This window comes from Somniosus microcephalus, chromosome 6 (assembly GCF_052327205.1).
Source record: "Somniosus microcephalus isolate GS21.2 chromosome 6, FLI_Smic_1.0, whole genome shotgun sequence".
NCBI classification, from domain to species: Eukaryota; Metazoa; Chordata; class Chondrichthyes; order Squaliformes; family Somniosidae; genus Somniosus; species Somniosus microcephalus.
In genome coordinates this window covers 202,485,299-202,503,815 of record NC_140992.1, presented here as the reverse complement: position 1 = coordinate 202,503,815, position 18,517 = coordinate 202,485,299, and the positions used below count along the sequence as shown (strand labels likewise).

Sequence of the window (18,517 nt, the reverse complement as noted above, 5' to 3'; positions counted from 1 at the left end):
TACCACAAGGCCAAATGGCACACCAAAACCTAAACTGGCACAAGAGACAAAAGCAAGCGGCGTTTGCCATTTTAAGGCAGAAGAGTTCACCAAGTATCAGCGACTTTCTGTTTCTGTTGGAACCTCCTCTTACCGACTTTCTTGTACGACATTTTTTTATTGTATTTTTAGTATTTGTAACTTTTCTGCTTCAAATCTCCATTTAAGTGTAAATAAATCAATTTATTAGTTGCTACAGTGTGTAAAACTGTGTGGCAATACCCGTCATTCTGGATTGAGTTGGTGGTGTAGCGCATGACTACATTAAAGCGAGTAATCAGAGCATTGCACATGGATAAAGGTCAATCCTTAGGGTAAGGAGCTCCGCAAGGCCAGATCTCGGGGAAATGTACAGCTTCTGGACAATATGGGACAAGGCCCAGTTACAGGAATGGCTAGGCGACAACGCTCACTTAAATGAGGCCCGAACCCAAAAATGGGTTGGGTTTCCTGTCGCTGGTTTAGGGAGGGCAATGTAGACACTCTGCCCACTTCACGCCTGTTTCGGGCAGAAGTCGAAGTTCGCGCCCAATGCTTCACAATGCACAATCTCCACTGCATGAGCACAGCAGAAATACCACACTGCCCATTGCCTGAACTGTGAAGATAAGAATATATGCGGTGCCTCCAATGCGACTTAGAGAATAGGCCAGGATACAGTATGAAAAGACCTGTCCACTCCAATATAGAGTGGACACAGCTTCTGTATCACAGAGGACATCATTTACACTGGTCCCGGTACTGTGTGAGAGAGAATGGCCTCAGAAAGTCAAATGTAAAGAGATGTTAATGTGCAAACACCTTGGCTTTTAGATTTAGGATAAAGCTCCACCCCCCCCCCCCAAACTCCCCCAAGGTTTTTGGGCAGTGCAAAGGGTCCAACACTCACACCCTTTTCTCCTTCCATCTCCTTTCTTGAGAGAACTCCTTTACCAGGGACAGCGTGATGTGCAGATAACTGGGGGTGGGGGGTCGGGTAGAATGTCTGAGGCGACTTTCCCATGGAGAAATGGTGTTAAGAAAGTTACGGCGGGGGATTGGGTGAACGCCTGCAGATATTGTACCCCGGTGTATAAAGAGCACGGTGAATCAGGGCACATGTATTTTGTTACATTGTTAAGAGTCATGAATCAAGATACTGTGCAGTCACTGTAATCATTCGAGATCAGTGGAGAGCATAAGGTTAACTGCACCGTTCCATCCGGGTGGGAAAAATTGTCGGGCCAGCATTTCCAGGAGACTTGTGCACACAGCATTGGATTAGTTTTGCCTGGTAGAAGTCCCAGGAAATGATGGCGTAAGTGAGCGACACCATTATTTACGCTGCTCTGCCAATACCCTCACCAACACTGTGTAAAGTGGATGACCCTAGCTCCACCCCCACAGTTAAATCAACGGCAATCGCAAATTTCCTGGATCTACACGTTTTCTCGCTGCAGCCACTTAGGCTGAAAACTAAGGATGCAGGTGAAAGTATTTAAATTCATTCGTTCAGAATAATTGATGAAAGCAAAGTGGCATCTCCGCTCCTTCTTGATATTTTTACTTCTTAGCTGAAGCCCATCAAAGCACTTCTTCTTCGTGGTTTAGTACATGTTGTGTGCACGGTGCGGGGAACTGAAGTGCCCGCACGTGATATTGATGACAGTGAGAGTGGGGGAGAAATTAGTTTCAGGCCCAAAATGGGCGGCGCACTCGCAGCAGCTCCAGAAGCCAGAAGCCCAAAACTCGCTCGAAATCGGGCCTTGGGCCTCATCTGAATAATTCTGGTGAGCTGCAGGTGCCTGTCGGGTCTCCCGAGGCAGCTCAGTTTCTTCAGGGCCAATTTGGGCTGAGTTGCGATGCTGACCTCAGCTTGGTTCTGGGAGGCAGGGGAGGCGGAGTGGGGTTGGGGGGAGGGGGAACAAGCCTGGGTCGGCAGCGACACATAGCGGGGCTGTGGAATGTAAACAGATGCTAAGCCCCTCTTTAGCATATGCAAAGGATCCAATGCCTGTTTAAGGTGGCCACCAGGGATGCCCGAATGTCACCTGAGTCAATACGGCGTTGGATGTATTTGGGGCACAGGACATAGCCCTTGAAATTGGACCTTTATGCTCCCATCCCGCACCCAACAATCGGTGAAATGTTGTCCAATTTTGCAACCTCCCACACACCCGCCCCACCCCCCCGCCCCACAATTTAGATAGCTTACATTAAGAATGCCATCTTCTAAATAAATCCGTAACTTAGAATGTTCCTGAAAACTGGACACAGCCGCTGATTGTGTCCAATACTCAAACAATTTACTGCAAGCAATCAAGGTCAGAATAGTGAAAGGATTCTGAATGAGACGTCCTATCACTCAGGTCAGGTTGCTATTGATCTGTTTAATTGATGGAGATGGGGGTCAGCCATTGGCTGCATCGCTCACTTGGCCCCTGATTTGCTATTAGGCTCACTGCGGCGTATTCAAATCGTGTTTCCAGTAAGTTCACAATGGGAAGATCAGGGCAGGAAACGCTGTAAGTTCCCTGAAATTCTGGGCCAATAAATTTCCTGGGAAATGGCTGGACTGATACAATAAAAAGGTCCTTTAAGGAAAGTGAACGACGTGGTATGATATTGAGTCGTATAGACAAAGAAGGGCCCTGCTTTGATTCACAGATCTCGAATTTGAGGGCTTCCCCCCCAAATTAGAAGTATTGGTGTTCATGGAGTCGGCAGGGCTGCTTCATACGATTGTTTCAATGTTTCATTGACTGACCTCAGCTGGAGCCATGACAGACCAATAGAAAATGGCTTCAGCGCTCTCAGGATAGGGGGAATGGGAAAAAATTACCGAGGCTGACCTCTACCCTGTGACCCCCCCCATGGACAACAAGTCAGGAAGGGGGGTCAGGCTTGACTGCAATCCTATCCTTAATTATATGATAGTATAACCCCCCCCCCCGGTTAAACAGGAATAACAGCCTCATGGTTGGGGCACCAAAGAGATGGAACCATCCCTCAGAATGGACAGGAGGGAGGGAAAGGACAGGAAAAAGTGAGGAAGGAGGGAAGAGAGAGAGAGAGACCACCTTCCGCTGCACATCCTGCTACTTTGCTGAGAGGCACTCATGAAGGATGGGAAGTGGTGATTGAGGAAATATTGGTCCTGAAATTCCGTTCCCTACGGGTGTGTACGCGTTGTGTACTCACCCGTAGGGCCAATGGAAGTGCCGGTTTTACGCATGCACTGCGCATGTGCTGGAAACCGGAACTTCCGTTCTTCCAAGAAAGGGCTTCACTGGTCAAATGCCTGCGCCGGAGAGGCAGTGGGTACGGCTGCAACTTCCGTTTTTTTCAGCAGTTGCTTCATTCCAGTTAAGTCTGAAACAGCTGCACCTGGAAAAGCAGGCGCAAGGCCTGCTTTTAACAAGGTAAGAGGTGAAGAAAGTAAAAGAATTTTTTTTTCCCATTGATTTATCATCTTAAAATACTTTAAAGAAAGGTAAGTTTATTTTTAGCCCCGTTAAAAACTTTAATTATTTTTTTCAAAAATTTTAATTTTGTTTAAAATAGTTAATTTATGTAATTTATAGTCATTTTAAAAATGTGATGTTTTTTTGAAATTTATTTGAAGTTTTACTTTTGTTTTGGGGCTGATCTCTATTCATAGATTTGACAGGTCTTCCTGTCAAATCTATGAATGGGGATTCCCTGCTCTGATTGGCTCCCCATGGCCCACGTGATCCCAGGGACACTGCGAACTAGCTGCGTCCCTGGGATACGTGGGCCCTGCACACCGGCAGTTTGAGGAGGCACATCAACAGGCGCAGATTTTTCAGGATCGCAGCCCTCCGCCCGCGGGAGGGCTGCGAACGGCATTTCTGGGCCGTTATAAAGAACGATATTGGGCCTCATAAACCACAAGATGTTGGGCAAGTGGGTTACACAGCCCGCACTTGGTGCGTGATTTAGTTCTGTAGAAACCACAGGGCTCCACCATGAATTATATTTAGTCCGCAGCCCAGGAGTTTTGAATGAAAAAGACAACTGAAATGTACTTCATATACAACATATATATGTAAAATTCTACAACACAGAACCATGGAATCAGCGAGATAGAAAGTAAAATAGCAATGTTGTTAGTGGTGCAGGACCTCTTCTGTGTGTTACAATAAACATCATCCCCCGCTGCCCCCTGCCCCCCATTCTCCTCAGAAGACCAAAGGCCTGACAATCAGAGCTTGATCACAGAATCACAGAAACCCCACAGTGCAGATAGAGGCCATTTCGGCCCATCGAGCCTGCACCGACACATATGCCACCTGATCCCTGTATTTAATCCCCCTAACACTAAGGGTCAATTTATCATAGCCAATCATCTTAACCCGCACATCTTTGGACTGTGGGAGGAAACCGGAGCACCCGGAGAAAACCCACGCAAACACGGGGAGAATGTGCAAACTCCACACAGACAGTCACCCGAGGCCGGATTCGAACCCGGGTCCCTGGCGCTGTGAGGCAACAGTGCTAACCACTATGCCACCGTGCTGGATTAATGAATTCGAAAAACTGGAGAGAACAATGGGAGAGATGGGGTTCAGAAAAAGTAAACAATCTACAGTAAGAATCAAAGACTCATAGAATCGTAGAGCACAGAAGGAGGCCATTTGGTCCACCGTGCCTCTTTGAAAGAGTTATCCAATTAGTCCCACTCCCCTGAAACTGGAGAGAAACACGAGGAAAACGGAATGGAGAGTGGCCAAACCCTTCACTCCTAAAATCAACCAAAACCTAAAAACAAAAAAGGTGACTGAGCCAAGAGCACGGTACTAGAATGAGAGGGATCAAAATGGAGTTAGAAAGAGAGGGATCAGCGGAGAGAAGGTCAGGAGATAGTGAGGGAGCACTCCGGCTGATCGGGAATGGAAACCAAAGCTAGACAAATGAAGTGGGGTAAAGACAGACAGATACCACAAACACACCACCTGGGCATGAGAGGATGGGCTCCAAAACGAGCTAAATTCAGTTCAAAATAACGACTATTATATAAAGGATAGGTTATTGTGGATGCAAATTAGTTCAAACACCCCATGGGCCTGACTGTGCTTATTCCACAATTACCCATCACTCCCTGCTGCAAAATATAAAGGAGACATGTCCTTTTACAGAGTTCAACAATTTCAGATGATAACCTCTGCCCCCATTTTTGCAGACAGCATGTGCTGGTAATGGTTCTACTGTTGCCACTTACACCTCTTCTAGACCCATCTTGTTTCTTTACTTGTCCCCTTACCATCCCTGTTTCTATTATATTTCTTAAGGCTAAAGGGATCAAGGGGTATGGGGAGAAAGCAGGGACTGGGTACTGAATTTGGATGATCAGCCATGATCGCATTGAATGGTGGAGCAGGCTCGAGGGGCCGAATGGCCTGCTCCTGCTCCTATCTTCTATGTTTCTATCCCCTTTTGCCTTGCACCATCATCCCTTTTGTCATTTAATCACTCCTGCCTTCCACCCTATCACAGCCCTTCCCTTTTGTTCTTTCCTCCCCTCCCCCGCTTTCCCTGCCTCTCAACCTGTTTAAAACCTGTTACATCTCCAACTTTTTCCAGTTCTGACATAAGGTCATCGACCCGAAATGTTAACTTTCTCTCTCCATAGATGCTGCCTGACCTGCTGAGTATTTCCAGCATTTTCTGTTTTCATTTCAGATATCCAGCATCCGCAGTATTTTGCCTTTTGCATTCTGTCACTATACATGTGATAGCTTTGTTCAATAAATGTTACATCGTGACATTCTGAAATGTTACTTTCATTACATTTTCCCAACCAATTCCCATCAGCATGTGGGCAAAATTCCCCAAATACTTGTGTAAGAAAAATAACAAGGCAATATTTCACTCACTTTATCTCTTCCAGTCTGGAGCAGTTACTGAGCCCTTTTGCCAACATATTTGTCCCAATCAAACCAGTAGCTGTAGCGATTTTGAACAAGCTGAAACAGCAAAAAATACCCATCAGACACCGCAAATACCGCAACATTTAATCCCGATAACGAAGCCCTGCATCTTAACTGGATGAGGCCAAGACTGCCAGGCTGCCTAACCTGCCAGGCTGTCTAACCTGCCAGGCTGTCTAACCTGCCAGGCTGTCTAATCTGCCAGGCTGCCTAACCTGCCAGGCTGCCTAACCTGCCAGGCTGCCTAACCTGCCAGGCTGTCTAACCTGCCAGGCTGCCTAACCTGCCAGGCTGTCTAACCTGCCAGGCTGTCTAATCTGCCAGGCTGCCTAATCTGCCAGGCTGTCTAACCTGCCAGGCTGTCTAACCTGCCAGGCTGCCTAACCTGCCAGGCTGTCTAACCTGCCAGGCTGTCTAACCTGCCAGGCTGCCTAACCTGCCAGGCTGTCTAACCTGCCAGGCTGTCTAATCTGCCAGGCTGTCTAACCTGCCAGGCTGTCTAACCTGCCAGGCTGTCTAATCTGCCAGGCTGTCTAACCTGCCAGGCTGTCTAATCTGCCAGGCTGTCTAATCTGCCAGGCAGCCTAACCTGCCAGGCTGTCTAATCTGCCAGGCTGCCTAACCTGCCAGGCTGCCTAACCTGCCAGGCTGCCTAACCTGCCAGGCTGCCTAACCTGCCAGGCTGTCTAACCTGCCAGGCTGTCTAATCTGCCAGGCTGTCTAATCTGCCAGGCTGCCTAACCTGCCAGGCTGTCTAACCTGCCAGGCTGTCTAATCTGCCAGGCTGTCTAATCTGCCAGGCTGTCTAACCTGCCAGGCTGTCTAATCTGCCAGGCTGCCTAATCTGCCAGGCTGTCTAATCTGCCAGGCTGTCTAACCTGCCAGGCTGTCTAATCTGCCAGGCTGTCTAACCTGCCAGGCTGCCTAACCTGCCAGGCTGCCTAACCTGCCAGGCTGCCTAACCTGCCAGGCTGCCTAACCTGCCAGGCTGCCTAACCTGCCAGGCTGTCTAACCTGCCAGGCTGTCTAATCTGCCAGGCTGTCTAATCTGCCAGGCTGTCTAATCTGCCAGGCTGTCTAATCTGCCAGGCTGCCTAACCTGCCAGGCTGTCTAACCTGCCAGGCTGTCTAATCTGCCAGGCTGCCTAACCTGCCAGGCTGTCTAACCTGCCAGGCTGCCTAACCTGCCAGGCTGCCTAACCTGCCAGGCTGCCTAACCTGCCAGGCTGTCTAACCTGCCAGGCTGTCTAATCTGCCAGGCTGCCTAACCTGCCAGGCTGCCTAACCTGCCAGGCTGCCTAACCTGCCAGGCTGTCTAATCTGCCAGGCTGTCTAATCTGCCAGGCTGTCTAACCTGCCAGGCTGTCTAATCTGCCAGGCTGTCTAACCTGCCAGGCTGTCTAATCTGCCAGGCTGTCTAACCTGCCAGGCTGTCTAATCTGCCAGGCTGTCTAATCTGCCAGGCTGTCTAACCTGCCAGGCTGCCTAACCTGCCAGGCTGTCTAACCTGCTAGGCTGCCTAATCTGCCAGGCTGTCTAATCTGCCAGGCTGTCTAATCTGCCAGGCTGTCTAACCTGCCAGGCTGTCTAACCTGCCAGGCTGTCTAATCTGCCAGGCTGTCTAATCTGCCAGGCTGTCTAATCTGCCAGGCTGTCTAATCTGCCAGGCTGTCTAATCTGCCAGGCTGCCTAACCTGCCAGGCTGTCTAATCTGCCAGGCTGTCTAACCTGCCAGGCTGTCTAACCTGCCAGGCTGTCTAATCTGCCAGGCTGTCTAACCTGCCAGGCTGTCTAATCTGCCAGGCTGTCTAATCTGCCAGGCTGTCTAACCTGCCAGGCTGCCTAACCTGCCAGGCTGTCTAACCTGCCAGGCTGTCTAACCTGCCAGGCTGTCTAACCTGCCAGGCTGCCTAACCTGCCAGGCTGTCTAACCTGCCAGGCTGCCTAATCTGCCAGGCTGTCTAATCTGCCAGGCTGTCTAACCTGCCAGGCTGCCTAACCTGCCAGGCTGTCTAACCTGCCAGGCTGCCTAATCTGCCAGGCTGCCTAACCTGCCAGGCTGTCTAATCTGCCAGGCTGTCTAACCTGCCAGGCTGCCTAACCTGCCAGGCTGTCTAATCTGCCAGGCTGCCTAACCTGCCAGGCTGCCTAACCTGCCAGGCTGTCTAATCTGCCAGGCTGCCTAACCTGCCAGGCTGTCTAATCTGCCAGGCTGTCTAATCTGCCAGGCTGCCTAACCTGCCAGGCTGTCTAACCTGCCAGGCTGTCTAACCTGCCAGGCTGTCTAATCTGCCAGGCTGCCTAACCTGCCAGGCTGTCTAACCTGCCAGGCTGTCTAATCTGCCAGGCTGCCTAACCTGCCAGGCTGCCTAACCTGCCAGGCTGTCTAATCTGCCAGGCTGCCTAACCTGCCAGGCTGCCTAACCTGCCAGGCTGTCTAACCTGCCAGGCTGCCTAACCTGCCAGGCTGCCTAACCTGCCAGGCTGTCTAACCTGCCAGGCTGCCTAACCTGCCAGGCTGTCTAATCTGCCAGGCTGTCTAACCTGCCAGGCTGCCTAACCTGCCAGGCTGCCTAACCTGCCAGGCTGTCTAATCTGCCAGGCTGTCTAATCTGCCAGGCTGCCTAATCTGCCAGGCTGTCTAACCTGCCAGGCTGTCTAATCTGCCAGGCTGTCTAACCTGCCAGGCTGTCTAATCTGCCAGGCTGCCTAATCTGCCAGGCTGTCTAACCTGCCAGGCTGCCTAATCTGCCAGGCTGTCTAACCTGCCAGGCTGTCTAACCTGCCAGGCTGTCTAACCTGCCAGGCTGTCTAATCTGCCAGGCTGCCTAACCTGCCAGGCTGCCTAATCTGCCAGGCTGCCTAATCTGCCAGGCTGTCTAATCTGCCAGGCTGTCTAACCTGCCAGGCTGTCTAATCTGCCAGGCTGCCTAACCTGCCAGGCTGTCTAACCTGCCAGGCTGTCTAACCTGCCAGGCTGTCTAATCTGCCAGGCTGTCTAACCTGCCAGGCTGTCTAATCTGCCAGGCTGTCTAACCTGCCAGGCTGTCTAATCTGCCAGGCTGTCTAATCTGCCAGGCTGTCTAATCTGCCAGGCTGTCTAATCTGCCAGGCTGTCTAATCTGCCAGGCTGTCTAATCTGCCAGGCTGCCTAACCTGCCAGGCTGTCTAATCTGCCAGGCTGTCTAATCTGCCAGGCTGTCTAATCTGCCAGGCTGTCTAACCTGCCAGGCTGCCTAACCTGCCAGGCTGTCTAATCTGCCAGGCTGTCTAATCTGCCAGGCTGTCTAACCTGCCAGGCTGTCTAATCTGCCAGGCTGCCTAATCTGCCAGGCTGTCTAACCTGCCAGGCTGTCTAATCTGCCAGGCTGTCTAATCTGCCAGGCTGCCTAACCTGCCAGGCTGTCTAACCTGCCAGGCTGTCTAATCTGCCAGGCTGCCTAACCTGCCAGGCTGTCTAATCTGCCAGGCTGTCTAATCTGCCAGGCTGTCTAATCTGCCAGGCTGTCTAATTGCCAGGCTGTCTAACCTGCCAGGCTGCCTAATCTGCCAGGCTGCCTAATCTGCCAGGCTGTCTAACCTGCCAGGCTGCCTAATCTGCCAGGCTGTCTAACCTGCCAGGCTGCCTAACCTGCCAGGCTGTCTAATCTGCCAGGCTGTCTAACCTGCCAGGCTGTCTAACCTGCCAGGCTGTCTAATCTGCCAGGCTGTCTAACCTGCCAGGCTGTCTAATCTGCCAGGCTGTCTAACCTGCCAGGCTGTCTAATCTGCCAGGCTGTCTAATCTGCCAGGCTGTCTAATCTGCCAGGCTGTCTAATCTGCCAGGCTGCCTAATCTGCCAGGCTGTCTAATCTGCCAGGCTGTCTAATCTGCCAGGCTGTCTAATCTGCCAGGCTGCCTAATCTGCCAGGCTGTCTAATCTGCCAGGCTGCCTAACCTGCCAGGCTGTCTAATCTGCCAGGCTGCCTAACCTGCCAGGCTGTCTAATCTGCCAGGCTGTCTAATCTGCCAGGCTGCCTAACCTGCCAGGCTGTCTAATCTGCCAGGCTGCCTAATCTGCCAGGCTGTCTAATCTGCCAGGCTGCCTAATCTGCCAGGCTGTCTAATCTGCCAGGCTGCCTAACCTGCCAGGCTGTCTAATCTGCCAGGCTGCCTAACCTGCCAGGCTGTCTAATCTGCCAGGCTGTCTAATCTGCCAGGCTGCCTAACCTGCCAGGCTGTCTAATCTGCCAGGCTGCCTAATCTGCCAGGCTGTCTAATCTGCCAGGCTGCCTAACCTGCCAGGCTGTCTAATCTGCCAGGCTGCCTAACCTGCCAGGCTGTCTAACCTGCCAGGCTGTCTAATCTGCCAGGCTGCCTAATCTGCCAGGCTGCCTAATCTGCCAGGCTGTCTAATCTGCCAGGCTGCCTAACCTGCCAGGCTGTCTAATCTGCCAGGCTGCCTAATCTGCCAGGCTGTCTAACCTGCCAGGCTGTCTAACCTGCCAGGCTGTCTAACCTGCCAGGCTGTCTAATCTGCCAGGCTGTCTAATCTGCCAGGCTGCCTAATCTGCCAGGCTGTCTAACCTGCCAGGCTGTCTAATCTGCCAGGCTGTCTAATCTGCCAGGCTGTCTAACCTGCCAGGCTGTCTAACCTGCCAGGCTGCCTAACCTGCCAGGCTGTCTAACCTGCCAGGCTGTCTAATCTGCCAGGCTGTCTAATCTGCCAGGCTGTCTAACCTGCCAGGCTGCCTAACCTGCCAGGCTGCCTAACCTGCCAGGCTGTCTAACCTGCCAGGCTGCCTAACCTGCCAGGCTGTCTAACCTGCCAGCCACTGTTGGGATTCATGGAGTTCGAGTCCTCATTTCATGTCACTTGCTAAAGGCCTGGCCTTCATTTTATGGAAAGTGAAGGGGATAGAAGAAAAAGTGACACTGGCGGCTGGTTAAGTGGCACTGACATTGGTCAAGCAGCCCTCTGTAATGGCCTAGCAAGTATATAAGATTGTATAAGGGCAACAAAGGCTGGCCTTACCAGCAATCCTACATCTCGAGAATGAATAAAACAAAAGTATAAGTGCAAGATTTAATAACATCCTAGAACATTGTCACGTGTCTTTATGATTCTGTTAGTGCAGCTTTGTTTGGAGATAGTTTACAGGGAAGTGTTATACCAGCAATTATGGATGGTTGTGAACAGTGGCAAATTAATTGAGGGATTCAGATGAAACTAGAACCATGAGGGAGTGAAGCCCAAGATTAAACTCCAGCCTCATGCTGACTCCCATTTTATCCAGGTTATAGTCTCAAGCCAGTGAAAGCAATGCTAAAGACTGGTAAATCCATGGAATTTCAGGAACGGAGAAGAAATTACCAGGATATCAGTCCAGAATAATAAGGGGGAGTTTTAACCTCTAAAAAACAGTTGGGTCGGGTGGGAGGTTAAAGAGCTAAAAATCTGAATCTCGACCCCAACCTGCCCACTTCCAGTTTTAACAGAGGCGGGATGGGGCGGGTGGCTAATCTGCTCCCAGGAGGCGGGTTGCCGCATTAAATATTATAATGAGGCTGCGTGCCTCATGGTTTAAATTTAACTGTGGGTGGGCGGGTTTCCCAGGCCTCGGGAAACTCCCCAGCTAAAGCGAGGTGAGGACTGCTGAGTCCAGGAGTTAAGTGCCTTTCCACCTGCTGGTTGCAGCATTCCTGCCTCACCAACCTCCCGCGATCAGACACACCCACCCTTCCAATCTCCCCCCAACCTCCCCCACGAGGCCTTCAACTCCCCCGTCCGGTCTTCCGATCCCCACCTGACCTCTGATCGCCCCCCCCCCCCCACCCCCCAGCCTCCAATACCATCCTTCCACCCCCGGCCTCCGACCTCACTTCTGGACACCGATTCCCCTCCGGCCTCCGATCTACAGGCCTCAACCAACCTCCAGCCCCCGACCCCCCCCGCCAATCTACAGCCCCCGATCCCTCTGAAGATCTGCAGTCCCCACCCCCTCCAAAGATCCCCGGCCTTCCAACTCCCCCCTGCCGATCCCTCCTCTCTGCAGCCTGGCTGGCTGCGGGCGGGAAACAGAGGTTCAAAATGTTAATCAGGCCCTGTCGTTAAATTCAGTAGGGCCTGAGCGAAACCCATTTTCCCGTCGCATTGCAGCCCACCTCCCCCACCCCCAGTTTCCTATCCGCCTCCAAATTAAAATTCCGGCAATAGTGTCACATGTTTATAAGAAGATTTAAGGGAACTACATTGCAATTGGGAAACAAGTTTCATATAACTTTAAAACTAGGCTGTATGATACAATGGTAAAAAAATGAAGACTAAATCTGATCTTGGATTCATACTTGATCTTTTTCAGCTGTTCGAATCCTGATAGGATTTTCCCCAGTTCAGTTGCTCCCTCCTCTCCCAGTTTGTTTTGTGACAAGCTGAAATGAAAGCAAAGGAACAGAGACTCATTAGCAGCAGGACCTCAGCTTTAAACAGGCGGGTAGAGTCTGGACTTTACCGGCTGGCCTTAAACATCAACTGAAAAATTTATGTCGGTTGATGAGACATTAAACAAAGGCCCCCATCTGCTCTCTCAGGTGGATGTAAAAGATCCCATGACTCTATTTGAAGATGAGCTGGGGAGTTGTTCCTGGTGTCCTGGCCAATATTTATCCCTCAAACAACACCTAAAAAAACTCAGATAATCTAGTTATTTATCTCATCGCTGTTCATGGGAGCTTGCTGTGCATAAATTGGCTGCCGCGTTCCCTACATTAAAACAGTGACTACAATTCAAAAGTACTTCATTGGCTGCAAAGCGCTTTGGGACGTCCTGTGGTCATGAAAGAGGATATATAAACACAAGCTCTTTCTTTTCTTTGCTTCATCTCACAGCAGCATCAGACACTGAGTAGTGTGGGCAAAGCCTCTCTGTAACCGTAGCAGAGCCAATTTCAGAATAAGGGCGCACCCTTTTAAACTGGAAATGAGGAGGAATTTGTTCTCTAAATCTTTGGAATCTTTTAAATCTCTTCCCCAGAGAGCTGTGGAGGCTGGGTCATTGAATATATTTCAGGTGGAGATAGACAGATTTTTGAATGGTAAGGGAGTGATGGGTTATGGGGAGCGGGCAGGGAAGTGGAGCTGAGCCCAAGATCAGATCAGCCATGATGTTATTGAATGGCGGAGCAGGCTCGAGGGGCCAAATGACCTACTCCTGCTCCTACATCTTATGTTCTTATGTAAGCTGCTATTTTGTCTGAGGTAATGGGCTCGGTTTTAATACACAGGGAGACATAGGCCCAGGAAGCGGACTCTCTGTGGCCAGAACAGTGCCTAGTCAGTCGGCATGTCTACCCGACGGGGAAGAATATTTCACAGAAAGTCCTCCAGTGGTCCTCTGACCAAAAGAAAACGGAATACTTAGCTTATAGCCTCTACTATAACAGCAGAAAACAACTTTCATTTCCCAATCAGAGCGGCCAGTTCCAAGCTCACCAGGCTCAGTCTCAGTCTTGATGTGTGTGCGCGCACCATTTTAATTTTTAACCGAGTGCAAATCGCCGCTGTTTTGGATGGGGGGTGGGGTGGGGGTGGGGGGGTTGGAAAGGCTTTCTCATGAACTTTTGCCAGTTTTGGCGAGGGTCTCACCGAAAGTGGTCCAGGAAATTTTGGCGTAGCATAACAACTGGCATGACTCACTCACACCAGAATTGCCTGACACTTCTGCGCTAGAATAATGGCATAGCTGTACCATTACTGTGGCACAATTTACCAGGAAATTCCAGACCACCATGCATTGGTAAATTAGTATCTCACGGTGTAATTTCAGGGCCAGTGTGAATAGCCATTAACAGAGATTCCGGAACACATCCACTTGCAGCGCATCCCTCAATGCATAAAGACACTGGAATCTGGTTACCGTGATCAGTTTGGACGGGTTCCAAACGATCGCTCTGTCAGAAGGTGGCTGTGCCAAGGGAACCTCATAGGACTGCTGCCACCTTCTGACAGAGCAGCGGCATTGAGTGGCTCAACAGCACCCACCAACACTTCAATGTTCACACTTTCACACAGCCAACTTCTGGCCCCTCTCAGCTGTTCAACGATAACTTTAACATTATAAAATTCATATTTATTTTTGCCGTAGGCTTTTTATCTGGTTCCCATTCATTGTAGAGCAATGCTTGGCGCTCACAAGCCGTTTAAACAGCGTGACTCTGGCGCCGTTTACTTGAAGGGATAATTACCAGTTCTAGCCCCTTTTGGGCTATCCCAGATCAGGCGAATTCCCCAGACGTTCACTTTCAACTAAAGTTAGAGGTAGCCGAATCCTAAAGACACTTAATTGGGTCTAAAGGTCCAGACTATCTCTCCCTAAAGGAAAGGAGCAACCTGAAGATGTTACCGTCCTCGAGATAGCACTTTTAATAAGTTTAGCTAGACTGTAACCTTCGGATATTATGAGGGTGCGGAAAACTACCCCAGAATTCTGCAACTCCTCACCAAAGTATGTACAGAAATTGAGTTCACGAGTTTGATACAGAAGTACTATGTGAGACTATTCTAAAAATATACAGATTTATTAAAGAACCGACATGTAATTACAGCAGGTGTTTCATTCGCGACATTAACAGTTCCAAATACAAAAATCCTACAATTCTATTATCAGAGATCCTTATTCTCAAATCTTAACTTCGTTATATTTTTACATTTCTTAGTCTTATTCCAGGATATCCACCAAAATCAAATACAGTACATTTTGATCCCCGAGACTTAAAGGGCTGGATTTTCATTGGGCCGTGGAGTCGGGATTGGAGATGTGTGGGGGGTTAAAATCTCGAAATCGGGCGTCTCGACCACATCCCTACTCGCCCGCTACACTCCACAGACAACTCCCCCGACTGGCCCGCTACACTCCAAAGACAACTCCCCCTACTACCCGCTACACTCCACAGACAGCTTCCCCTACTGGCCCACTACACTCCACAGACAACTCCACCTACTGGCCCACGAAACTCCACAGACAACTCCCCCTGCTGGCCCGCTGCACTCCACAGACATCGCCCCCTGCTGGCCTGCTACACGCCACAGACAACTCCCCCTACTGGCCCGCTACACTCCACAGACAATTCCCCCTACATCTCGCTACAATCCACAGAAAACTCCATTTACTGGCCCGCTACACGCCACAAACAACTCCCCCTACTGGCCCACTACACTCCACAGGCAACTCCCCCTACTGGCCTGCTGCACTCCACAGACAACTCCCCCTACAACCCGCTGCACTCCACAGACTGCTCCTCCTACTGGCCCGCTACAATCCACAGACAACTCCCCCTACTGGCCTGCTACACTCCACAGACAACTCCCCCTACTCCCCGCTACACTCCGCAGACAGCTCCCACTACAGGCCCGCTACACTCCACAGACAGCTCCCCCTACTGGCCTGCTACACTCCACAGACAACTCCCCCTACTCCCCGCTACACTCCACAGTCAACTCCCCCTACTGGCCCGCTACACTCCACAGACAACTCCCCCTACTCCCCGCGACACTCCACAGACAACTCCCCCTACTCCCCGCTACACTCCACAGACAACTCCCCTACTGGCCCGCTACACTCCACAGACAACTCCCCCTACTCCCCGCGACACTCCACAGACAACTCCCCCTACTGGCCCGCTACACTCGACAGACAACTCCCCCTACTGGCCTGCTACACTGCACAGACAACTCCCCCTACTCCCCGCTACACTCCACAGACAACTCCCCCTACTCCCCGCTACACTCCACAGACAACTCCCCTACTGGCCCGCTACACTCCACAGACAACACCCCCTGTTCCCCGCGACATGCCACAGACAACTCCCCCTACTCCCCGCTACACTCCACAGACAACTCCCCCTACTCCCCGCTACACTCCACGTACAGCTCCCTCTACTGGCCCGCTACACTCCACAGACAACTCCCACTACTCCCCGCTACACTCCACGACAGCTCCCCCTACTGGCCCGCTACACTCCACAGACAACTTCCCCTGCTGGCCCGCTACACTCCACAGACAACTCCCACTACTGGCTCGCTACACTCCACAGACAACTCCCCCTACTGGCCCGCTACACTCCACAGACAACTCCACCTACTCCCCGCTACACTCCACAGACAACTCCCCCGACTGGCCCACTACACTCCACAGACAACTCCCCCTAATGGCCCGCTACACTCCACAGACAACTCCCCCTACTGGACCGCTACACTCCACAGACAACTCCACCTACTCCCCGCTACACTCCACAGACAACTCCCCCTACTGGCTCGCAACACTCCACAGACAACTCCGCCTACTCCCCGCTAAACTCCACAGACAACTCCCCCTACTCCCCGCTACACTCGACAGACAACTCCCCCTACTCCCCGCTACACTCCACAGACAACTCCCCCTACTGGCTCGCTACACTCCACATACAACTCCCCCTACTCCCTGCTACACTCCACAGACAACTCCCCCTACTGGCCCGCTACACTCCACAGACAACTCCCCCTACTGGACCGCTACACTCAACAGACAACTCCCCCTACTCCCTGCTACACTCCACAGACAACTCCCCCTACTCCCCACTACACTCCACAGACAACTCCCCCAACTCCCCGCTACACTCCACAGACAACTCGCCCTACTCCCCGCTACACTCCACAGACAACTCCCCCTACTCCCCGCTACACTCCACAGACAACTGCCCCCACTGGCCCGCTGCACGCCACAGACAACTCCCCCTACTGGCCCGCTACACTCCACAGACAACTCCCCCTACTCCCCGCTACACTCCACAGACAGCGCCCCCTACTGGCCCGCTACACTCCACAGACAACTCCCCCTACTGACCCGCTACACTCCACAGACAACTCCCCCTAGTGGCCCGATACACTCCAGAGACAACTCCCCCTACTCCCCGCGACACTCCACAGACAACTCCACCTAATGGCCCGCTACACTCCACAGACAACTCCCCCTACTGGACCGCTACACTCCACAGACAACTCCACCTACTCCCCGCTACACTCCACAGACAACTCCCCCTACTGGCTCGCAACACTCCACAGACAACTCCCCCTACACCCCGCTACACTCCACAGATAACTCCGCCTACTCCCCGCTACACTCCACAGACAACTCCCCCTACTCCCCGCTACACTCCACAGACAACTCCCCCTACTCCCCGCTACACTCCACAGACAACTCCCCCTACTGGCTCGCTACACTCCACATACAACTCCCCCTACTCCCTGCTACACTCCACAGACAACTCCCCCTACTGGCCCGCTACACTCCACAGACAACTCCCCCTACTGGACCGCTACACTCCACAGACAACTCCCCCTACTCCCCGCTACACTCCACAGACAACTCCCCCTACTCCCCGCTACACTCCACAGACAACTGCACCTACTGGCCCGCTACACTCCACAGACAACTCCCCCTACTGGCCCGCTACACTCCACAGACAACTCCCCCTACTGGCCCACTACACTCCACAGGTAACTCCCCCTACTGGCCCGCTGCACTCCACACACAACTCCCCCTAAACCCCGCTGCACGCCACAGACAGCTCCTCCTACTGGCCCGCAACACTCCACAGACATCTCCCCCTACTGACCGGCTACACTCCACAGACAACTCCCCCAACACCCCGCTGCACTCCACAGACAACTCCCCCTACACCCCGCTACACTCCACAGAAAACTCCCTCTACTGGCCCGCGACACTCCACAGACAACTCCCCCTACTGGCCCGCTGCACTCCACAGACAACTCCCCCTACTGGCCTGCTGCACTGCACAGACAACTCCCCCTACTCCCCGCTACACTCCACAGACAACTCCCCCTACTCCCCGCTACACTCCACAGACAACTCCCCTACTGGCCCGCTAGACTCCACAGACAACTCCCCCTATTCCCCGCGACACTCCATAGACAACTCCCCCTACTGGCCGGCTACACTCGACAGACAACTCCCCCTACTCCCCGCTACACTCCACAGACAACTCCCCCTACTCCCCGCTACACTCCACAGACAACTCCCCCTACTAGCCCGCTACACTCCACAGACAACTCCCCCTACTGGCCCGCTACACTCCACAGACAACTCCCCCTACTGGCCCGCTGCACCACACAGACAACTCCCCCTACTCCCCGCTACACTCCATAGACAACTCCCCCTACTCCCCGCTACACTCCACAGACAACTCCCCCCACTGGCAATGTACACTCCACAGACAACTCCCCCTACTGGCCCGCTACACTCCACCGACATCACCGTCGACTCCCCGCTATACTCCACAGACAGTTCCCCTCCTGGCCCCGCTACACTCCACAGACAACTCCCCCTACTGCCCTGCTACACTGCACAGACAACTCCCCCTACTCCCCGCTACACTCCACAGACAACTTCCCCTACTCCCCGCTACACTCCACAGACAACTCCCCCTACTGGCCCGCTACACTCCACAGACAACACCCCCTGTTCCCCGCGACATGCCACAGACAACTCCCCCTACTCCCCGCTACACTCCAC

At 52.2% G+C, this 18,517-nt stretch overlaps 1 protein-coding gene across 2 annotated transcripts in view; it reads right to left on the bottom strand.

Moving 5' to 3' along the window:
- The window catches only part of nlrc5 (NLR family, CARD domain containing 5), a 350,789-nt gene that overhangs the window by 64,660 nt on the left and 267,612 nt on the right, over positions 1–18,517 (bottom strand). For both annotated transcript variants that reach the window (XM_085991231.1, XM_085991232.1), the window contains 2 exons: positions 12,297–12,380; positions 5,916–6,005 (listed from right to left, as the gene is read on the bottom strand). In XM_085991231.1, the coding sequence (XP_085847357.1) occupies positions 5,916–6,005; positions 12,297–12,380 (174 nt within the window). The remainder of the gene's footprint in view (positions 1–5,915; positions 6,006–12,296; positions 12,381–18,517) is intronic.